The 21,131-nt window shown below is 40.3% G+C and overlaps 2 protein-coding genes across 9 annotated transcripts; one reads left to right on the forward strand and one right to left on the reverse strand.

The window, feature by feature from the left end:
- Nucleotides 1-4,924: 4,924 nt before the first annotated feature.
- Nucleotides 4,925-8,445, reverse strand: LOC140562497 (B-type lectin plumieribetin-like). Of its 4 annotated transcripts, none has more exons than XM_072688201.1 (4): nt 8,170-8,445; nt 5,865-5,966; nt 5,623-5,716; nt 4,925-5,277 (listed from the first exon to the last, which is right to left on the reverse strand). In XM_072688201.1, the coding sequence occupies exons 3-4, from the start codon at nt 5,710-5,712 to the stop codon at nt 5,011-5,013; spliced, it is 357 nt and encodes a 118-aa protein (XP_072544302.1). In that variant the 5' UTR covers nt 5,713-5,716; nt 5,865-5,966; nt 8,170-8,445; the 3' UTR covers nt 4,925-5,010. The 4 variants fall into 4 exon arrangements, with proteins under 4 accessions (XP_072544302.1, XP_072544299.1, XP_072544301.1 ...); XM_072688198.1 differs by having other exon boundaries at nt 5,865-7,430; XM_072688200.1 differs by lacking the exon at nt 8,170-8,445 and adding an exon at nt 6,090-8,132.
- klhl18 (kelch-like family member 18) lies at nt 7,830-20,913 on the forward strand. 5 transcript variants are annotated; one of them, XR_011980160.1, is made up of 14 exons: nt 7,830-7,993; nt 12,004-12,134; nt 12,833-12,973; nt 13,084-13,282; nt 13,875-14,035; nt 14,180-14,316; nt 15,256-15,478; nt 15,876-15,980; nt 16,089-16,200; nt 17,256-18,812; nt 19,447-19,552; nt 19,767-19,993; nt 20,429-20,488; nt 20,649-20,913. XR_011980160.1 is itself a non-coding variant. In XM_072688197.1 (10 exons), exons 1-10 carry the CDS (start codon nt 7,859-7,861, stop codon nt 17,640-17,642), a joined length of 1,731 nt encoding a protein of 576 aa, XP_072544298.1. In that variant the 5' UTR covers nt 7,830-7,858; the 3' UTR covers nt 17,643-19,660. The 5 variants fall into 5 exon arrangements, 1 of the variants encoding a protein (XP_072544298.1); XR_011980159.1 differs by having other exon boundaries at nt 17,256-19,552; nt 19,706-19,993; XR_011980158.1 differs by having other exon boundaries at nt 17,256-19,552; nt 19,720-19,993.
- Nucleotides 20,914-21,131: the final 218 nt, after the last annotated feature.

Here is a 21,131-nt window from a genome sequence, read left to right on the forward strand (position 1 = left end):
TCTTCTATTATCTACAGTTTTTTTTCTGTAGTTTTCCTCTGTTGATCTCTGATCAGCCAAAGAATCGATCAATCTGTTTATGTCATCTACCTCACTAAAGAAAACACCTGCATTTAGCCTCTGATGCAGTGATGCAGCAACCAGCTCTACTTCCACTTGTTCATCTTACCTGCTTCTCCCAGCAATTTTGTTATTTTAAGGTGGAATATCAGCTTCATGCTGAGATGAGATTAGCGCACTGCAAACCTCTTATGTTATTTTTTCAACATTATATTCTAAGACATTTTATATCCGTCATATCCAGTGAATACATGAATCAAAATCATGAAGTGTCACCACTTTATTAAAACGTGCAAAACACGGACAGCTCAAACTGCATTAATATGTAAATATATATATTGAACATAACATTGGTAAATGCTTGTTCTGTGGCATATCTTCAGTTTTCAGATAACCTTTTAAATATTTAAACCCTGTAGATGGGGCTTTAAAAGCATGTACGATCTAAAACTGGGGTTTAATCAGAAGACAAAAACAAAAAAGTAAAAGCAGGTCTGAAAATACTTATTTTCCATTAAGCTTCTGAAAAAGACTTGTGATCAAATATACAGATATATGTATCATTGTATTTTCATCCATCACATTGTTCATTTATTTAGTTGATTCCTTAAAATGCAGGGTTGTGATGTCATAATGCCAAAACATGTGTTTTTCAGACCATATTACATTTTTAAAAAGGCAGTACACAGAACAGTATTATTAACTATTAACATTTGTAATTACATTTTTTCACACCTGTAGTTCGTTTGGTCTGGTCTGCTAACTCAGTTAACGAGATTTTCAACTGTTAGCACACCTAAATGTGTTAAAACAAACCATGTGAGAACTGAACTAGGACATTTTCACACCTGCACTTCTCAGAGGTCAGAGGTTGGTTTTCACCCTTGGTGCGATTTGTTTGGGCAGGTGTGAATACCGTAATCACACTTCTCCTGATGGCTCTTCCTTGAAGATCTTCCTTTGTGTAGGAAGAGTTCTGAGTAGCAGTTCTCTCAGAAAGTTTTCTTGGTCTTAAAAACCTCAACTTGACCTCGACTGTTTATTGTAAAGCCATTGCCCTAACAAGCTAATTATGGTCTAAGACATTGGTAAAAGTCATCCGAGAGCACAAATTTCTTGAGGTTCTCAAACGGTTGCATGATGCTCTTTTTTTTTTCGATCATAAACTTAAAATAATACAGAACAAATAGACTGCACTACCCTTGCATAAAATGTTGAACAGCATGTTAAATCTGTAACTTTTTGCCTTTTGGAGATCAGTTCATCTTCTGCTTACTTTACTTTTCACAGTAACAGGTATTTCGACCTGCGATTTCCGTGTCTATTCTAAATGTATTCTGAATGCACAACTTTGTAAAGGATTCTCAGCAATTATTTAAAATTCTCCAGCTTACTGCACCCAAAGGCTGATCACTGAGTACATGAAACAGCAATGCAAGGTGGTGGTTGTATGGTTTCCTTGGATATTCTTAAACCGGTGTCATTCCCATGTAATGGAAGTAAGGAACTGTTACTAAAGCTGATTCCATTCTTTTGTAATGTTTTGTTCAATTATTCAGTTTTGTTCATTCTATAACCATAATGAATGTACACTATGGACAAAAGTATTGGGAGACACCTCTTAATCATTGAATTCCGAAGTTTCATTTAAGCCCTTTGCCACAGGTGTATGCAGTCTGCCTTTACACACATTAGTGAATTCCAGCATGATACTGTACTAGGACACCACTATTGCAACAAGTCCGTTTGTGAAATTTCTTCCCTCCTAAAAATTCCACCATCAACAAGCTTTTAGGAGCCATAGTCAAGTCAAGTCAAGTCAAATTTATTTGTATAGCGCTTTTTACAACTGTTGTCGTCACAAAGCAGCTTTACATAATTATTACTTAATAAAGAACAGCATAGCAATTCAGCCACAAAGTAGTAGACCATGTAAAGTTACAGAGCGAGGTTGCTGAGTGCTAAAGGCTGCGCAGAGTTCCAAGCCCGCTGTTAGAGCTGCACAGCAGGAGCCAGCCCTATATCAATGCTTATGGAATTAGAATGTCATAAAAGCTCCTGCAGGTGTAATGCGTAGGTGTCCCAATACTTTTGTCCATTCAGCATATATATAGCTGTGTCTTACAGGGAAGAGTTAGCCTACATTTCTTATGGCTTCCTATACAGATACAAAAAGATATAGTATTTGTTTGACATGTTGACCTCAGTGTGTGATTTGAAAAACTGAATATTCCCTTTAGCTGACACACAATCTTCTATTGCCACATGGACTCTTGTGAAATTACAGGTCGGTGTGAGCTGCACATGAGCCAAATGTTCTAAACCGAGTGAACATACTTGGGATGATGAGGTTATTTTTCACTTTTTGCTCACTTTAATCAAAATGCTTTCTGTGAGAGTACACAGTAAACATGTTTACATAATGTCCAAACCTGTGTGTAGTTCACTGTTCCGACTTAAATACTGAATGCTTCACTTTTAGCCTTAAGGACTGAGCTTGATCTCATTCAGCTGTGGTTTAGTGGGTCATGAGATGCAGCAGATCAGAAAAAAGCTCTTTTCAGTGAAGCAATGAGAGATTAGAGAGGGTAATGAGTCGAGAAACCACTAAATTTGCAACCAGCAATCTAAAAGTGTTCATACGCTAAATGTCCCTTTTTATTTGAAAAATTGTACAATATAAAGATATTATGACTGGACTGAAAAGACTGAAAGATATTTGTTCAGAAAGAGAAATTGAAGGCTTTGGCTTAGCTTATTTTTAGTATCAGTAACATAGCTGTAAAAACAGTAGCACAGGGTCCACAGCAATTTTTCAGTGTTGATTCAACTCTTACAGTGTTAAATTTAACACTTGTTATGTTGTATATGTACTTACAGATAGGCTTGTGTTTTTTGGGACATTCTGCTTTTTTATGAGATAAATACAGAAGTGACAAAATGCAGAAATACAAAAGTTTTTCTCAAAAGTAGCTAGACAATTGATTGATAAGCGGTTTTCCTCATTATTCCATTTTAGAGCTATTGCTGCAAGGAAGGCCAAAACAAAAATCAGAGAGAATTTGGTATATGAGATCAACAACGCCAAAAAAAATGGAAGACCATGGAAGACCAAAAAAAAAAACAAAAAAAAAACAAACATGATGATGACAGCAGAACCCCTTCACATTATCAAGTCAAGTCAGTTGAGGAGGTTTATACCTATCATTGTGAAAATGTACTTGAGAGATGCCTTCACGAAAGTAAATAAGGTTTAGTGCAAAATGCAAACCCCTGGTACCACTCAAGACGCTTAAAGAAAAGTTTTGCTGCATGGACATGTGGCTGCTAGTGGAACTGACTCACTGGTATTTATTGGAGATGTGACTTTTGATAGAAGTAGCAGTTAATGCAATATTATTATTAAACACCTTGAATGAAAGTCTACACTTCAAATTAAAAATGTGTCACTGCCCAATATGGACTTGACTGTACGTGTGCTTGCCATCTAGAAACATGCACATGTACATGTTACCCAATGAACATGAATCTAAGAGAGATATGTACTACCATGTTATTACTGTGTTATAGTGCTTTTTATAAATGATGTCACAATTCTTTACAGAAATCCAGTAATGAAACAAAAGATCAACGAAGCATACAACCCCCAGTGAGCAAGCCAAATGCAACAGTTTCCTCATAGCTGGAGGAAAAAAACTTGGGGGGGGAACTAAGACTTACAAGGTGATCCCATCTTCCTCTAGTCAAAACCACTTAATAATAAAAGTCACAGTACCAACACATAAGTCTGTTGTTATGCTCAAGTGTACAGATATAGTCAAAAGTAATTATGATGGTTTATGGTAATAATAATAATAATAATAATAATAATAATAGTCCAGTCCAGGTAAACTTAAATGTCGTTATTTACCCCTTTAAAATCCTATGGCCCTGCCGGTGGTCCAAAAGTTTCTATTACCAAACAATGGCCCCACCAGTTTGTACAGAACTCATTGTAGGTACTGAGTAATACAACTTAATGTGTAATAAGCCCTGGAGTGTTAAGGGGTTATTAAATGGTAGACAAGTCAGTGGCATGTAGCAGAAGCTTAAGGGTTGGCAGCTGGTCTGAGGCAGGTAGCAGGACAACCTGACGGTCAAACTTCCATCAGTGTCAGGTTTGGACATGTGAGCAGTCACTGACTCAAAAAAAGGTAAAGTGATAGAATTCATTCAGTCTGGATTCATGGAGTACAGAGAATGTGGACATTATCAGAAAGTTACTAACGATGATAACAGCCTAACTAAAAGGAGAGAGCCAGAAGGTAACACAGACATGGGAGCACCCTGAAACACTGGCATCCCTCCGCTCTAGTGTCTACAAACTTGAGTCATTGCTTGCAAGCAGCAGGACAGTATAACAGGCATCCCAGTTTACCACAATGTCCATAAACCTTTGTGTCAATGCAACCATTAAATAAGTGTAAACATTAATCACCAGAAGCTAAACTAAACAAATGAGTTTTCAGCCTAGACTTAAAGATTGAAACTGTGCCAACATTAAGTCCCAAACATTATCTGGAAGGTTAATCTAGAGTTTGGGGGCTTAGTTGGGAACTAGTAAGAAGCCAACACCCTGTAATCTAAGTAATCACGATGGTTCGTAATAGAAATTGAGATCTTGCATGGACTCAGGAGCAAATCTGTATAGAGGTTTATACATCAGCATAATCAATGTACTGATATACCACTATATTGGTCTTGTGTTTATCATGAATGTCATTCTCATTTGTTTCTCAGTAATTTACGTATAGACATTAGAACACCAGCACAGACAGAGACAGAGAAAGATATTTATTTATATCTTGAGCTTTATTGAGAAACATCAACAGCACTGTACACAGACTCTCAAGGCCAAAAGGCATGTGGGTCTGTAAGCCATGCAGGCTTTGAAATCAGCCGTTGATTCTATCACTTCTGCCCCCTGGACTGGGCCGAGTTCCACACCTCCTCACCGTCTCTCTCAATGACCAGGTTACCATTGTTGCGCAGGTACAGGTGGCACATCTTGATGGCATCGGCCCTGTGGGTGTTGGTGTGCCACACAGCCTTGTCGTCTTTCTTGTACATGACCAGATTGCAGTCGTCCTGCATGCATAGGCGATGGGCGTCCCTCACTCCTCCAGTGTCAGATGACCACACCTGCCTCCAACTGTAGATGACGAAGTTGCCATCTTCCTGCAACAATAAGAGATGAGAGAAGTCAACCCACACCACACTGACGCCACACTCTCCAACAGCATTCTGATGTTGACAGTTGGCTTTCCCAACTGTTCCAGAAAGCAAAGTGAAGAACCAACTAAAGAACTAAAGAGTGTAAAGGTGGTAGAACATTATAGAACATCCCAATAATCACACAGAGGTGTACACAGGGTACTGAGCGCCTGTGATTGTTGGAGAACATTGGGGCAGTGTGTTCGAGCTTTCTAAAAAAATCTCATAAGATCAGAAGCAGTCAAAGTGCCAGAAGGTACAAACATGATCTTCACACCAATTTGTTTTGAAGCCAGCAGGAACTTGTACCTGAAAGACTGCTTTGTACTCCTTGTTGTTGGACCATAGGTAGTCTCCCCTGCGGAGCTCATCATACTTGGACATGTAGTTTCTGCTCATGGTTCTAAAATGACAATCAAATGATCAATATTACAATGAAAAAATCTATATTACATTGAGACATACTTCCTATGGATATTTTTCTTCTATTCTCAGGAAATATGTACTAAACACAAGACACATGATACTAATAGCATTGATGAAATACTCACAGGCTAGTCAGTCTTTAAAGGATCAATCAGATGAGGATGTAGCTCAATGTAAAGTGATGCTTTGGCAGATTCAGCCCATTTTATAGCCCCAGAGGAGGGGAGCTGACCAGAGGAGATGAAATTAGCCCTAATTCGTAGAGCACAACCAACCAATGACATCTACCAACATTTAGAGCATAATCAAATAGAACAAACTTGCAGAAATGATGTGTGCTTATTCAGAACCTGAGTTAGCCGCTACTGAAGGTCTGCATTGTGCCTCTTCTTTGAAAGACTTCTGTTTTACTGTCCTTAGCTGATGAAAACAGGCTCGTTCACTATTTGGCATTTTATAAGCTCCTAATGAACATGCAATCCTTCAGTGACCACAATGATGTAAATCTCAGTACAACAACAAGTCATTTAACCTGATTTTTATATCTAAACTCAATGAGGTTTGAGACAAGTAGCGTTGTGACTGTCTAGGTGTGCAATGTATAAGTTTGCATTACTTTTAGCTACATGGGTCTTTAATGGCTCCAGTGCAGAATCTGTCAAATCTAATGACCAGGTGTGACAGGGAAGTGCTGATTTAGGGACTTTGTAGAATGGATAGGATGTTCAATTATAAGCCACAAGTTTAGCAGTAGGCTATGCTATATCTATGAATAATTAATCATACATATTAGCCATGTCCATGTGGCATATTAATGAAACACATAAGAAAGGCAGGCTTGAGTTCATGAGGCTATTTGTTCATTAGTATTGTTGTGGAAACAAGTTCTGTTTCAACTTGGGCAAAGACTGATTGATTGCTGTGTGCAAACATAATACTGCAAACGCATTTCTCATTGGCATCTGGAAATGGCAGCCATTGGCCTCAGCCGCTAGAGTGGAATTAATATTGATACTTCCATTGGAAAGCTGTCTCTCAGGGGTGGCACTAGAGTTTTACACAAATGGTTCTTTAGGGACCCAGATGTGGTTCTTCTATGGTATCACTCAAAGGACTCATTAATGTAACCTGCCTTGTGTCAACAGTCTAGGCTGGTGCCGGTGGTGCAATGGTGTGGGGAACTTTTTCTTGGCACATTTTGTGCTCATTAATACCAATCATTGTTTAAATGCCGCAGTCTGTTTAAATACTGCAGCTGATCCTGTACATGTGCCTCCCTTCATGGCTTCAATTGGCTCATCTTTTAACGGCTACTTTCAGCATGATAATGTACCATGTCACAGTGCAAAAGTCAACTAGTTTATTAAACATGGCATGAGTTCAGTGTGAGATGTGGCCTTCCCAATCACATGCGAGTGTGTGTGTGTGTGTGCCTCTGAAACCATGAATGTACTTTAAAATATAGAATTTGGGCAAAATCAAGGAGTGGCAGGTAGTGCATTTGTAAATATTTTATATCATAGTTTCTTGATAGACATTAAACACTTTCTACTCTGTGCTTCTTTTACTACCAATGTGAACAATTCTGACTCTGTAGGTTTCTCTAGAACCAAGCATTTCACAACAAGGACACTTGTCTGACACTTGTTTTAAAGGACAAGGATACAGTTCCACATTCAGATGCGTTGAATCTGGAAAATATGTAAAAAGATATATGGAGACTGGAGTTTATAAATGATATTTTAGTTATAAGTTATATTTTAGACATATTAGTCAAGGTGTCCGGGCTAGAGTTTCACATTCGGATATGCTGATACGAGGAGAAGTCCTTATCCTCCTCTAAAAGATCATAATAATCCCTCTGTTGGGAATATAATCCCGTGTTAATCCACTCACTCACGTTATTGAACAACGGATTGAGGCCTAATTGCTCTACATAATAAATGTTAATGCTGCTATGGTTAATATGTTTCGTTGTAATGATCTGATCTGAGCGTTTTTGGTTTTTAGACAACGTCTCTCTGCCGGCTGTGTTGTTATTGTCTTTCCTCCTACGGCGTCCCGCGTAGCTCACTCCTCTTCCTTCGCGTTTTCGTATTCCGCTTTCCCTTCCCCTTCAATGACGATGGGTGACATGATATTCGAGGAGCTGGAGGATTTGATGCATTTTTCGGTCCACGATTTACCAACCCGTGGATATTCAGTCATGGAGGAGATCCGGCGACAGGGGAAACTCTGCGATGTCACGCTGAAGGTACCGGTGAATTGTCTGACTACACTTTAACACCCGCCTGCCGACCTGCCGGCTAGGCTAGGCTAAGCTAAGATAGCAGGTCTGCGGTGGTAAGCGTGGGAAAGACAGGATTGAAGAGACAACTGAGAGGCTGGAAAACGCTGTCATTAATACACGTCCACATCTTTGAAACGTACCTAATACAATATGACGATGACAAACGATAAGATGCGCGATATTCAGCAGTTTTGGGGGCCAGCAGGTTGCTGAAGCTAGGAGGCTAACGTTGCCCACCCTGCTGTGTACCAAACCGCCCTGTGCTAGCTAGCCTTCACAACTAGCAGCACTGTTTGAGTTTCGTTGTTTATAAGATGTGCAGAGTTTCCTGTGTTTTTACATGGAAGTCAACGCATAAGCGGTCCATGTCTTTAGTTGTGAGAAGATGTCTCTGAGCTACTCGAGTGGAGTCCCTTTTCACCTGCTGCTCTTCAGCTGTCAGGTTGTGGTGGGGCTTGGCCAGCAGGGTCACACCACCCAGTGCTCCCAGTGCTCTCCACTGATGTTAGGACAAAACCCCAGTTTCATTTAATTATTATTATTATTTTTTATTTTTTTTTGTCAAGTATATTTTTTCTTATTTTTGAGGGGAACACAGAAGAGCAGAAGGGTGGGTTTATTAGCCAGTTTCCTGAACATGGGTTCTACTCTTGGGGTGAATCCTATTTACCTCCCTAGTGCACTCACTGCATTCATCTGCCTTCTGAAAAGTCCACGCTTGTGGTTCTTGGTTTTTCTGACAAAGTGCGCAAGTACACTTAAGGCCACAAGTGTTCAGACTTGTATCACCAGTCTTTGTGGGACAGGCAGTTTTAGATTTGTCATAAATTTTAATGTTCGATATTTAACATCAGTTTAGGATGTCAGCAACGCTTTGAAGTGTGGGATATATAGCAGTTAGTGTCCCACTATGTTAGAATTGCACGTTTCCGCTTGGATGAAATGCTAAAAACAAAAGCTTCCTGCTTAGAGAGGCATTTCAACTTTATTCTTGCACAAAGTCTAATCTGAAAACTATTTAAACATACCTAACAATGTTGTAATCTGGCACATCAAGAGCCGAAAAGCACACTACACAGAAGTGCCCGATATTGGGGGCGGCCGTTGGTTGGGGACTATATTACCAAGTACCGATTAGATCTAGTATTTAGAAAAGTGTGCTTTTAGTGCGGTCTTATGTATTGAGACGTACTTGAACATTTATTGGAAAGCAGATGCACACACACACACAAACACACACACACACACGCACAAGAGCTATTTATTTATTTGAATGACCTATGTAGTGCGCTATGTAGGGATTAGGGAGCATTTGACATTCAACCTTTCAAAATCCTATAGTTGAAGCTTGTGTAATTGTTATATATATATATAATCATTTCACAATGTTTTGTCATGAAATGGTGTAGTGAGAAACCTGCTGACTTTTAAACTGTGGCAAATTTTTCAGTACTATTTTCAATATGTAACAGTCCAACAGTACACTGTAGTAGGTAGTGTACAAACGATGTACACTACCAGACATGGAATACCTACAATCCACTGCATTGTTTGGCTTGAAGATTCACATGCAGCCTGTTGCACAGCAGTGAGCAAACACACAACAACATGTCCGAAATCGCCCGCTTGTCGAATTCTGTTTCCTATAATAGTACTCTGTATAGTGGTTTAGAACTTTGCATATAGGGGATTATGAGCAGGGGACAGTTTTGAACACAGCAATAGTTTATTTCTTGTTGTTGTTGTTGTTTTTTGTTTTTGTTTGTTTTGTTTTTTTTACAGTGTGGTTAAAACCCAATTACAGCCATTTACAAGTACTGTCCAAAATGACCAGCGAGTCTTCTGAGATTTTAGATCTGTTATTGATAATGCTTAATCAAAAGGTAGCACTGGAACACAGTAGCTCAGACAACGGGCAACATGTTTACAGTGTAAACAAACAAAAAAAGACATTTAATGTGTAAGACCACTGTAGGAGGTTCTGGAGCTGGTGGTCTGTGATCTAAACCTCTAAAAAGGTTTTGATCTTAACAATTTAGTTCTTAGGACATTTATTTATTTATTATATTGTATATATTTATTAGATATTTATTTCATTTATCTATTTACAAAAGTAGTGTTATTCATTTTTAAGCTTAATCTCTTTTAGTGTTTTATGTCACAGATCAAGCTTTAGTAGTAGCACTTTTCTTTACTTGAATAATTCAAGTCCATTTACCTGAGCCTACGGTGCCACGTAACCATTTACTAACATTTATTCACTTGGAGTTTGGGATTGTGGCAAAGTTCAGGATTTGCCCAGTGAACTTGAAGACTTGCTTGTCTTATAATGGGTGTAATATTCTGAAATATCTTCATCTGACTGATTTTTTTTAAATGACAGAAAAGTGGCAAACCTCGCCTTTGAGAGACCTCGCCTTTTTTGTGCTTGTTGACATGCACTCAATAGTCAGACAAACATGTGGTTCTCTACTCTTAGTTGCCTGGTTTGTTCAGATTTGCTCATATCCCCATGACTCGACAGAACTGACCATGCGGCCAATCACTGTTTGTCTCCGTGCTAAGCAGCATTATGACTAACGTCAGATTACATCCTCAGGGCTTCACCCTCTTCCCCGCTCCCGTAGGCAACACCTGTGTCTGCAGTGTTGCATCAAAAGCCTCTTTCGCGGGAAGAGCAGCCGATTAATTCTGTGCCACACCTGACCGGCACACACGGCCTGCTTGTCCCTGCAGCTAACCTCACCCCACCACACACCTGTGCAACAGGTGATAGACTGATGCAAATGTCTGATGTATGGGAAAGCACTGGTCTAAAAGGTGTCTTGTGTGCTTCCTCTTATATACAACTGTCTAAAGCGAGCTGTTTGACTATAACCTTATTTGGATTGGGTTAGATTGATCAAATGGTGCACATCTCTTCAGCCATCCAGTTTTGCAAAAGCAGCAAACAGTACAAGCAAGTTTCTTGTGACTTGTACTTTCTATAAAGCTGGATGTTTGTGTAATATAGTCATGTGATCATTAAAAGCTGCAATGGATGATCTTGGGATTATACAGTAAGCTGTAGCTGCCATTATAACCAGCCCTTACTCTTCTGATAGACTTCTTTCTTCTCCTGCTAAAGAGAGTGAAGACCAAGTCTTACCTTTCAGACCAAGGGAATGGTTGAGAGACTCTTTCAAAGCATTAGTTAGTAGGTGTTTTAATATAGATTGGTGTTCTAGGACCATGTTTCTCAGCCCTGGTCCTAGAGGCACCCTGGCCTGCACAGTTTAGTACTTTCCCTTTTCCTAACACACCTGATTCTGCTAATCAGCTCATTAACATGCTCTTTCAGATTTGCCAGTTGCCAGAGTTTCCAGAGGGAGGCCAATCCAGGCAGAATATCATTGCTGAGTAGCATCTGTAAACATGTAGAATCTCATTTACCAACCTTAACAGGGAATGTATTTCAACTGCAAGATATTCATATTTAGAATCTGGTCATCAGCACACTTTCAAGGCTAATACCAAGAAAATACAGACATGCTTTTGAACAGCCCTTATTGTTGGAATTGAATGGCGTTTCTTTGGCATATCTAGACTGAAAGCAGCAATGTCATATTACACTTATTCAGTGCAGTAAACCTGTCCTAGATAAGCTCCAAAAATGACTGTGTAATTTGATTGTCTTGTGTTGTTTTTTGCAAATGATTCTGTATACAGATACACCAGCATTGACTTGCTGACAGCTTACTCTAGGACTAACTAAAACTCCTAAACATGGAATTGTGAATTTCAGTTTCACGTGATCTATGGTCTCAATGAACGTTGTTATTAGATACAGATATCGATCCGACTCCTATTTAGAGGTTTTCTTGTGGCTTAGGTCAGTTTTAATGTTATGCTTTTGTATGGCTTATTAGCAGTGATATTTCCTAGCTTGATAAAAGCTGATTGTAGTAAATACTGCGTGTGTTTGTCTGTTGCAGGTGGGAGAACACAAGTTCAGCGCCCACAGGATAGTTTTGGCTGCTTCCATTCCCTACTTCCACGCCATGTTCACCAACGACATGGTCGAGTGCAAACAGGATGAGATCGTCATGCAAGGCATGGACCCAAGGTAGGCGTCTATGCCTTTGAGTCGTGTCGGAAATATCAGATTTGTGAGATGAGCGCACACACCATTACGTTTTTCTGGAAAAATAGAAATGAAAGAAAAAAGATTTCCCCTGGGTGTTTTTTGTTGGTTCTGACCAAAACCACTTGAACAGAAATCTGGTCTTACTTACGAGCTTTAAAGCCACAAGTAAGAACTGAGAAGTAGTTGAAAGCTGTGTAAGTTATGACGGTTAGTTTTGGTCTTTGACTGTACTACCACTTCCCAACAGGCGCCACTTCTCCCCTTACACCAAATATAGTCGATCATCCTAGACTTTAAACTGGTGTCTGAAGTTGACTGCTCTGGAAAAGCATCTAATCCCATCAATTAGCATAGTGCAAACCACATACCTATATAGTGTAAATTATTTATGCTATCCCTTTCTGCTGTGACACTGAGAATTTCCCCACTGTGGGACTAAGAAAGGATTATCTTATCTTATCTTAAATTGCCACTCACACTTATTTTAAACCATGTCGAGTAAATAAGTAACCTCAAAATAACATAGACACTATTCATTATCCAATGCATGTGATGCATTTTTGTCCAGTTCAGTAATTCATCACCAGGTTTGTGAGGTCTTTGAGTGTTTAAAGCTGCAGTGTATTGATCAGACTTCCCAGTTCACTTACAGTTGTTTGCTTTATGTCCTCTCAAAGTGCCCTTGAAGCTCTCATCAATTTTGCCTATAACGGACACATAGCCATAGACCAGCAGAACGTTCAGGCACTCCTGATCGGAGCCAGCTTCCTGCAGCTGCAAAATGTCAAAGACGCCTGCTGCACGTTCCTTCAAGAGAGGTACTCGCTCTTCCACCAACACCCACAGCTTCTGCCAAGTGCAGCACTGACCTTACACCTTAGAGACATGTTCTCTTACAAATGTTCTGCTCCCCCTGCTCTGATCCCAGGTTGCATCCAAAGAACTGTCTGGGCGTGCGCCAGTTCGCTGAGACCATGATGTGTACAGGGTTGTATGATGCAGCCAATAGTTTTGTGCACCAGCACTTTGTGGAGGTGTCTGTGTCGGAGGAGTTTCTGAGCTTACGGCCGGAGGAGGTGCTGGAGCTGGTGGGCTGTGATGAGCTCAACGTCAAGGCTGAGGAACAGGTCTGGAATTAATATTTTACATACATGATAAATTATTGTTATGGAGAATTGTTTTTTGGAGGGTGGTCTTGAGCAGCATGTATGCACAAGTTTGGAATCAATGTCTCAATAAATGATTATACGTTTATATAAAATTTTGTCTTGTAGAGGTCCTATAGTTTTCAGTGTGATTAACTGAGCTGTAAGACTGTTTCTAAACCATCTAAGAAAATGGGAAATCCATAAGAATATTTTAAATAAAATTAATAACCAGACAGCCTCATTTGCAAATTTATTTGAAATTTGTTTCTAAACCAAAATAAAGAGATAATTACAGTGTAATAAATACTAAACTATTATTCGTATTGCTTAGATTTTAATTTATATTCCTATACATTATGTTGTTTCCTTGAAACTGTAAATAATTTTGAATAAAGCTTAAAGCTTAATTTGTTTTCCAACATCATTGTTTCATATGACCTCGCAAATTAAAATGGAATTACATGTAAGGTTATTAAACAATTGAAAATGTCAGTCTTTTGAGAGTTTCTCAATAGGCTGTAAATATGACCTCGCGCTCACCCGCTCAGCTGTGTTTATCTGTTCTCCACAGGTGTTTGAAGCTGTTCTCGCATGGGTCCGACATCAGCGGGAGGACCGCGAACCCTGCCTGCCAGAGCTCCTCTCAAAGACTAGACTGCCCCTGTGTCGACCCCAGTTCCTGGCTGACCGAGTGCAGCAGGATGAGCTTGTGCGCTGCTGCCACAAATGCAGGTCTGTTTCTTCACAAAATGTGTGCATTTAACTGTCTCTGTGTCTCACGCTCTGGACCCCATCCAGAATAGCCTTTCTGGTAGTTGTGAAGCACAATGTACAAATGTAAAGTTTGGCTTTTGATTTTGGTTTCTCTATTAACAGAGATCTAGTAGATGAGGCAAAGGATTACCATCTAATGCCGGAGCGGCGGCCACACCTACCTGCCTACAAAACACGGCAAAGATGCTGCACATCCATCGCTGGGTTAATTTATGCTGTTGGAGGCCTGAATAGTGCAGGTATCCCACTGTCGAGGCTTATTCCTGCTGTGTAATCTCATGCTTTTTTCATGGACATGTAATAGTCACCTAATGGCCCCATATTATATAAAAATTAAAATAGACAAATTCACAGTCCTTCCTTAAGATTTTTAGAATGGAATTACATGTAAGGTTATTAAACAATTGAACATTTCCCAGTGTTTTGAGAGTTTCTTAATAGGCTGTAAACAGTCACTTAAAGATAATTGAATGCAAATGTTACCGTTCTGCATCGTCACCGAAAATGTTTAACTGTAATGGTTGCAAATCTGCCTGATGTCTGAGACACTGTTTAACGTTAAAAGCCACCCTCAGTGTCAGTGGGTATCCTGCCCTCACAGCACATTTGGGTGGAAAAAACATGTTGGATTTTCTTTTTGAACCACCTGGGGACACACTAGCCAGGTTTGAAACAGCAAAAGTATAATTTTCCGCCATAAAATGGCTTGTGTTGTTTAATCCAAATGCTACAAGAAGTATGTGTGTAAAAATTGCAGGTAGAAAAATATATATAATTATAGTGTACTGGCACTTTAAAGCCATTCATGGCCTAGAGTTACATGCTGGGAGTAAAAATGAGAAAATAGTACCCAGGATTTTGTTCTCCAACTTTACCACTATTTCACATAATGTATGAAAATTCAGTTGACCTGTGTAAATTCACTGGTGGTTTCAAAGTAAATAGAATGACTGTATTAACCATTGTAGACATTATGGTCCCTTGATTCTTATCACTATCACTTAATGTTAACATACCCTTTAGAAATACCACATCCAGTGTATGTCTCAAAAAATTGCCATTTCACAACTCTGAATGACTTTTTAAATGTAAAAAGACAATCCATTTGTTTATTTACTACTCAAAAGCTTTCTGTAACGTATGTGTCGGTGCAGCTAACCCCTGTGCTTTATGTCCAGGTGATTCGTTAAACGTGGTTGAAGTGTTTGACCCCATTGGTAACTGCTGGGAACGCTGTCAGCCCATGAGTACGGCGCGGAGTCGAGTGGGCGTGGCTGTGGTCAACGGGCTGCTATATGCTATTGGAGGTTATGATGGTCAGTCTCGGCTCAGCACAGTTGAAGTCTACAATCCGGAAACAGACACGTGGACAAAAGTGGCCAGCATGAATAGCCAGCGCAGGTGAGACTTGCTTGTCTTGTCTAGGTTTCGGTTATGCACAGTCTAATTTGCCTGTTCCTTGTTTTGGGCTTTAATTGGTTCAGATTAAGGACCTCTAACAACTATTTACACACAACGCAAGTCAAGGATAGTGGAGTGACTGGTAGAAATGCAGCTTATTATTGTGTATTGGCTTGTCTGCCAGAAATGTGTGTAAACTGCTTCCCACTTTGAACTGGTGTCCCTCTGTAAAGCACCTATTGATGAAGACTTTCAATAGAGGCCTGTAAAATGTAAAGCCTGTACAAATGAAGGTGATGCAGGTGTGGTTGAGACACCTCATTGAGAAATATTGCAAAAGTTGCTGCACTGCATAATAGTTATAGAATAACTTTTCCTTTTTCTCTCCTATCTCAAGTGCAATGGGAACAGTCGTAGTTGACGGACACATATATGTTTGTGGTGGTTACGATGGAAAGTCTTCACTCAATTCAGTAGAGTGCTATTCTCCAGAAACTGACAGGTGGGTTCAATTATACCATTTTGATAGAAGACTACAATTTTGATTCCAAAATGCTGATGATTTAAATGAAATTTGACATTTGTATGTGTGTCTGTTCTCTCTGGCCAGGTGGACGATAGTAACGGAGATGAGTGCAAGTCGTAGCGCAGCAGGTGTGACAGTATTTGAGGGAAGGATATTTGTTTCTGGTGGCCATGACGGTCTGCAGATTTTCAACACGGTTAGTAAAAGACTTCCTACATTATTTGTTGTGCCTTAAAACAATTCATATTTTCACACTTGATTTTAATGTGCCTCCATAATGTCCATTGAATATCCATTGGTTTTAACTATTGTGCAACTATAGGTTTTAACCTATAGGGCAGAACCACTTGCCAAACTGCCCTGTAACTACCAAAGTCCTGTCTGTTTACCATTAGAGTTCCATATAAATCAGAGTCCAAACAGTCCTGCAGGTCTTCAGTCCAGCACAGTTTGGATTTACAGCTCACACAACCTCATTCAGCTCAGCAGGAATTACATTATGAATGCAAAATCTCATTTCACACCATAAGACCTACATCCTCCATTCTTCCTCCTTCTTGACATTTCACACTGGATGCAACTCATGCGTGTCTTGCCAATGACATTTTCTGTCCACATTGTGTTTAGTTTTTTTGTTTTTAATAGTTCCACAAAGGTCTTAGATGATCTAAGCTTAGAGAGATTGAGCCCATACTGATTATGCAGTGAAAAAATTAAAAAAAAAAAAAAGTCAGTTATAATGGGGGCGTTAACTACTTTAAGGTCAGGCTGTGCTGGTGTGCATATCAGCGGGACTGTAAATGGACTAGTCTTTTACACAGCTCTTGTGAATTGTCATTTGACAGTTAGGTTGTTCCAATTTCTAAGACAGACTAAGAACGTTGTTGAGCTGTTATGTGCATGTAAGCATAGATATTGATCTTTAGCGTCCCGACTTGGGTGGGAACTGGCAATGGCAAAAAAGGGCTCTTAAGGCGTGTTTGGTGTGGCGCAACAGATAACACCACTACCTGCTAGTGAGCTACCTCACCACATGGGAGACTGGGGTTCGATTCCCGGTCTGGGTGACTACGCTGCGCTACACCAATAAGAGTCCTTGGGCAAGACTCCTAACACTACATTGGCCCACCTCTGTAATACCAGTAACCTTGTAAGTCGCTTTGGATAAGAGCGTCTGCTAAATGCCATGAATGTAAATGTAAATGTGTTGATCCTTCTGTAGCTGAAGTGTTATTTCCTCTCTTCCACTAGGTGGAGTACTATAATCAGCACACAGCCCTGTGGCACCCAATGGCTCCAATGATGAACAAGCGATGTCGGCATGGAGCGGCGGCTCTGGGCAGCCAGTTATACATTGCCGGAGGCTACGATGGCTCCGGCTTCTTGAGCGGCGCAGAAGTTTACAGCTCCGTGGCGGATCAGTGGAGCCACCTAGTGCCTATGAACACACGGCGCAGCCGAGTCTCCCTTGTGGCCAATTGCGGCCACCTCTATGCCGTGGGAGGCTATGACGGACAGTCTAACCTCAACTCAGTAGAGATGTATGACCCCGAGACCAACCGTTGGACGTTTATGGCACCCATGGTCTGCCACGAGGGAGGAGTGGGGGTCGGGTGTATACCCCTACAGCCAGCCTAGGACTGCTGTATGACTTGAAGGGAGGGGGGGGGGATAGAGCAGAATTTTATACAGTTTTTATGTTTTTGTTAAGGGGTTTGCAACTGAGGCACCACACTTTTGGCTCTGTTACCGAAAGCCTTGATATACAAAGCTAACGTGCAAACCGTCAACAATCATGTGGTTTGTTTGTTTTTTTTAAAAAACTGTCAATGACCAATACTTTCCTTTGAGGCGGGGGCGCCATCAGAAGCTGCTAGTATGAGTCAAACTGCGTGGTCCTGTGGTCGAGGCAGCCCGCTTGACTCTGAAGTTAGAAGAGGCAGACGGAACGAAGAATGGAAAGTTTGTTTAATAGAACAGAACTAGAACTAAAAACAGATTAATGACTAAGATAAACATACAGCGTGACCGGCATTTCATGAGAGGGTTTGGATTGGGGCTGTTTTGGGATATGGACCACTTTATTGTTATTAGTGTGTGTATTGTGTGGGTGTGTGTGTCGTATGTGTATGCACATTCAGGTGATCATGTTTGTATATGAGAGCGAAACATAAGGGATAAAAAAAAGAGACTTTTGCTTGGGCTAAATGTTGGCACTTCTAAACTGGAAGCTTATTTAGGATATATGAGAAGGTACAAGGTAACCACTGAAGGTTTATGCCAAGCAAATGGGTACTTGCTACTTGGGAGAACCTGATCATTCAGATTTGATTCTTAGGGCGTTTCTTTTGTGCTTTTATATCATGTGATTTGGGATATTGTACTGAATCTGTGCTGGAGCTGTACTGAATGTTGCATGAACACGCAACAGCAGCACTGAAAACTTGCAAAACAACCAAACTGCGCAGGACATCCGCTCAGATGTGCCATGGTCCATCCAGCCATCCTATGGGACTCCTCTTGGACAACGTTCTAACACTCGACTCACTTGAAATTCTCTAAACTCCTTTAGGAGGGATAGAACTATGTCAGGTTGGTCACTCCTGTGCCAGCTGCTCACCAGCTCTGGGCCCACGAGACCTTGCAGGTTGTGTATTGGAGACACTTTAGCGCCGCCCAGTGGGGTGAACTGGTTACAATCAGGAGTCATGTGGCTTGACAGTAGCTTGACTTGCCTTGTAGATTGCTCTCTGCATTTCTGTTCATTGGGCGTATGGATGGAGGTGAATACATGGAGCGCAAACGGAGGTACACCAGTGGCGTGTAATTAATTCTCTGATGACCAGCATTGGCAGTGTAAACACATTGTAGTCAGTGCAGTGGCAGTGTTCCTGTTGTGGTGGGAGGTGTAGTGCAGAATCAGGACTGGGGGTGTATGTGTGGATATGTGGATACAGCGAACAGGCTTTGTAAATTAGTTTCAGCCAGTGGCTTTTGCGTGATTGCGGATCTTAATTTGGGATTACTGACTGTGAATTTTACGGATGATGTTTTCCTCCTTTCCTTTTTTTTTTTTTTTTTTGGCCATTACATCGTTCTTCTGCTGATCTTCTTTTATGATGGATTTTTGTATAACATATTTACATGATTATATATTGTAACCGTCGGTCATGGTGCAGTATTTTTTTACTACTTTTAATGGTTGGAATTCTGGACCACAGAGTTTGTATTTATTTTTAGTTGTATGTTTTTTCTGTTTTTTGTTCCCTTGTTCTTTTTACAGCATTGCACATAATAGTTTGATAATTATCTGTCTCAGAATTGAGAATCAAGTTGAACGTTTATAGATGTGTAATATATAAACAGAAGATCTTATTAATATGTGGACCAGTGAATCTGTAGTGTGTTTCTTCATCCTTTGTGTCTCTCATATAATCTTTAGCTACCTCCGTTTGAGATGGGAGAGGGCAGGTAGGGCCGGATGCAGACAGACGCCCTGCTTGTGACCCTACCACCACTTCTTTTTATACCGAAGGATCTCAAAACCGGTGACTGAGCTCTCTCAATCTGTCTCTCACTCTTTTTCTTTCTTGTGTGATTCATTCACGTTACAGATTCGCAATTGTCTTAAATAAATCATGTCTTTTTCTAACAAACACATACGGCCTGCTGGATTTTTTTTGCCGAATTCTTGCTGGGAGACAAACATGTTTAGCTATGTGGTTGGTGGATCCAAATGGTATGCCGCTTATTCATCCCAAGGACTGGCCTACGAGACCGAGTGACGCAGGAGTGACATAAACGCAGACGTCCCGCCCTGCCTCCAGCAGGTGTTTTTATAAACCGGACTCAGCCACAGCAGCTCCATCTCTAACTCTCTGACAGAAGAAAAAAGACGAGGCAGGATGAAGGGACTAGTGCTTATGATCCTGCTTGTGGCTTTGTTCAGAAGCTCTTCGTTAGCGGGGCCAGTGGACAGGCTGCAGGTTGTAAGTAGAGAATTTTTTTCCCCCCTTATGTTAAACCAAATGAGAAGTGATAGACATTATTATATGTAGTATAGTATCTGTCCTGCAAAAACCTTGTACCTTTATGTTTACCTGTGTTTGAAATATAATTTGTTGTCTCAAGTTAAAGAATTAAATCTATTTCCACTGACTTCCAATTAAAGATAAGGTTTTTACTTAAAGTTACCATTTTGGAGATACAAGGTTTTTGCGTAACAGTGACCATATAAATGCTGTATATTTTTTATACTGTATTTTAGAACAACTAATGGATCTATGTATTTTAATTTAAAATCTTTAATTTATTTGATCTTTACGTGTCAGTTAAGCTTTTGGAAATCCCACACAAAAATAAATCACTGATCTGATGGGCTGTGATATCGTATGATATGCATTCTTTTTCTCTGGACATTTCAGACGCCTCCACCAGGAATTCAGTCACTGCCTGTGGAAAGAGGACCTTCAGACAAGCCTCAGGTGAGTGTGAGGTGTTTTTGCAGTCAATCATATTTGCTAGATTTTCCTTAATGAGAAAAGTGCTTTTAAAGCTTTATTCATGCCAAACTTTGGATACATTGAAGAGAAATTTCTATTGTTTAGGGCCGTAGTGTAGACTGATGCTCTCTGTCCATTACAGTATGTGAGCACTTTCTCTGTGAGTCCTCGGCTGAGGAGGGCCGCCCCCGTTGTCCCGAAGACGCCGGTCCGGATCTGTACCGGCTGCTTCTCTGTCATTGGAGACCCGACAATTCCGCAGCAATAACACCTTTACACTGAAATCTGTTTTTTTTTTATGAACTAAATCATGGGGAATACGTGTTAACTTTATTTTATACTTATTTTTAACTTTGATTTTGTGTTTTCTGTATATGCACCCTTTCAGACTTTTTTTTCTTTTTTCTTCTGCTCTGCTTAATAAACATGTCTGTTTCTCCCTTCTTTTTCACAAAAGTGTTGTGTGGTGTTTGTGACGCACCTTAAAGTGTTCCTGCACTGTAATTTGTGGATTTCCTAAACTGTTGAATAATGACACAGTTCACATAGTGACGTCCGAGTGGCTGCTGCTCAGGTGTGTCATTAGAGGCGAGGTGTGTAATTATGGTGTGCAGGGGCGTAGATG

The sequence above is a fragment of the Salminus brasiliensis genome, chromosome 9, assembly GCF_030463535.1.
Source record: "Salminus brasiliensis chromosome 9, fSalBra1.hap2, whole genome shotgun sequence".
Lineage (NCBI taxonomy): Eukaryota > Metazoa > Chordata > Actinopteri > Characiformes > Bryconidae > Salminus > Salminus brasiliensis.

Excerpts from the sequence above, each read along its gene's own strand:
- LOC140562497 (XM_072688201.1), bottom strand. The coding sequence starts at position 5,712 with ATGAGCAGAAACTACATGTCCAAGTATGATGAGCTCCGCAGGGGAGAC. Across the intron at positions 5,278-5,622 it reads AGTACAAAGCAGTCTTTCAG|GAAGATGGCAACTTCGTCAT; the intron begins GTACAAGTTCCT and ends TTATTGTTGCAG.
- klhl18 (XM_072688197.1), top strand. The coding sequence starts at position 7,859 with ATGACGATGGGTGACATGATATTCGAGGAGCTGGAGGATTTGATGCAT. Across the intron at positions 13,283-13,874 it reads ACGTCAAGGCTGAGGAACAG|GTGTTTGAAGCTGTTCTCGC; the intron begins GTCTGGAATTAA and ends TGTTCTCCACAG. Across the intron at positions 15,981-16,088 it reads TATTCTCCAGAAACTGACAG|GTGGACGATAGTAACGGAGA; the intron begins GTGGGTTCAATT and ends CTCTCTGGCCAG.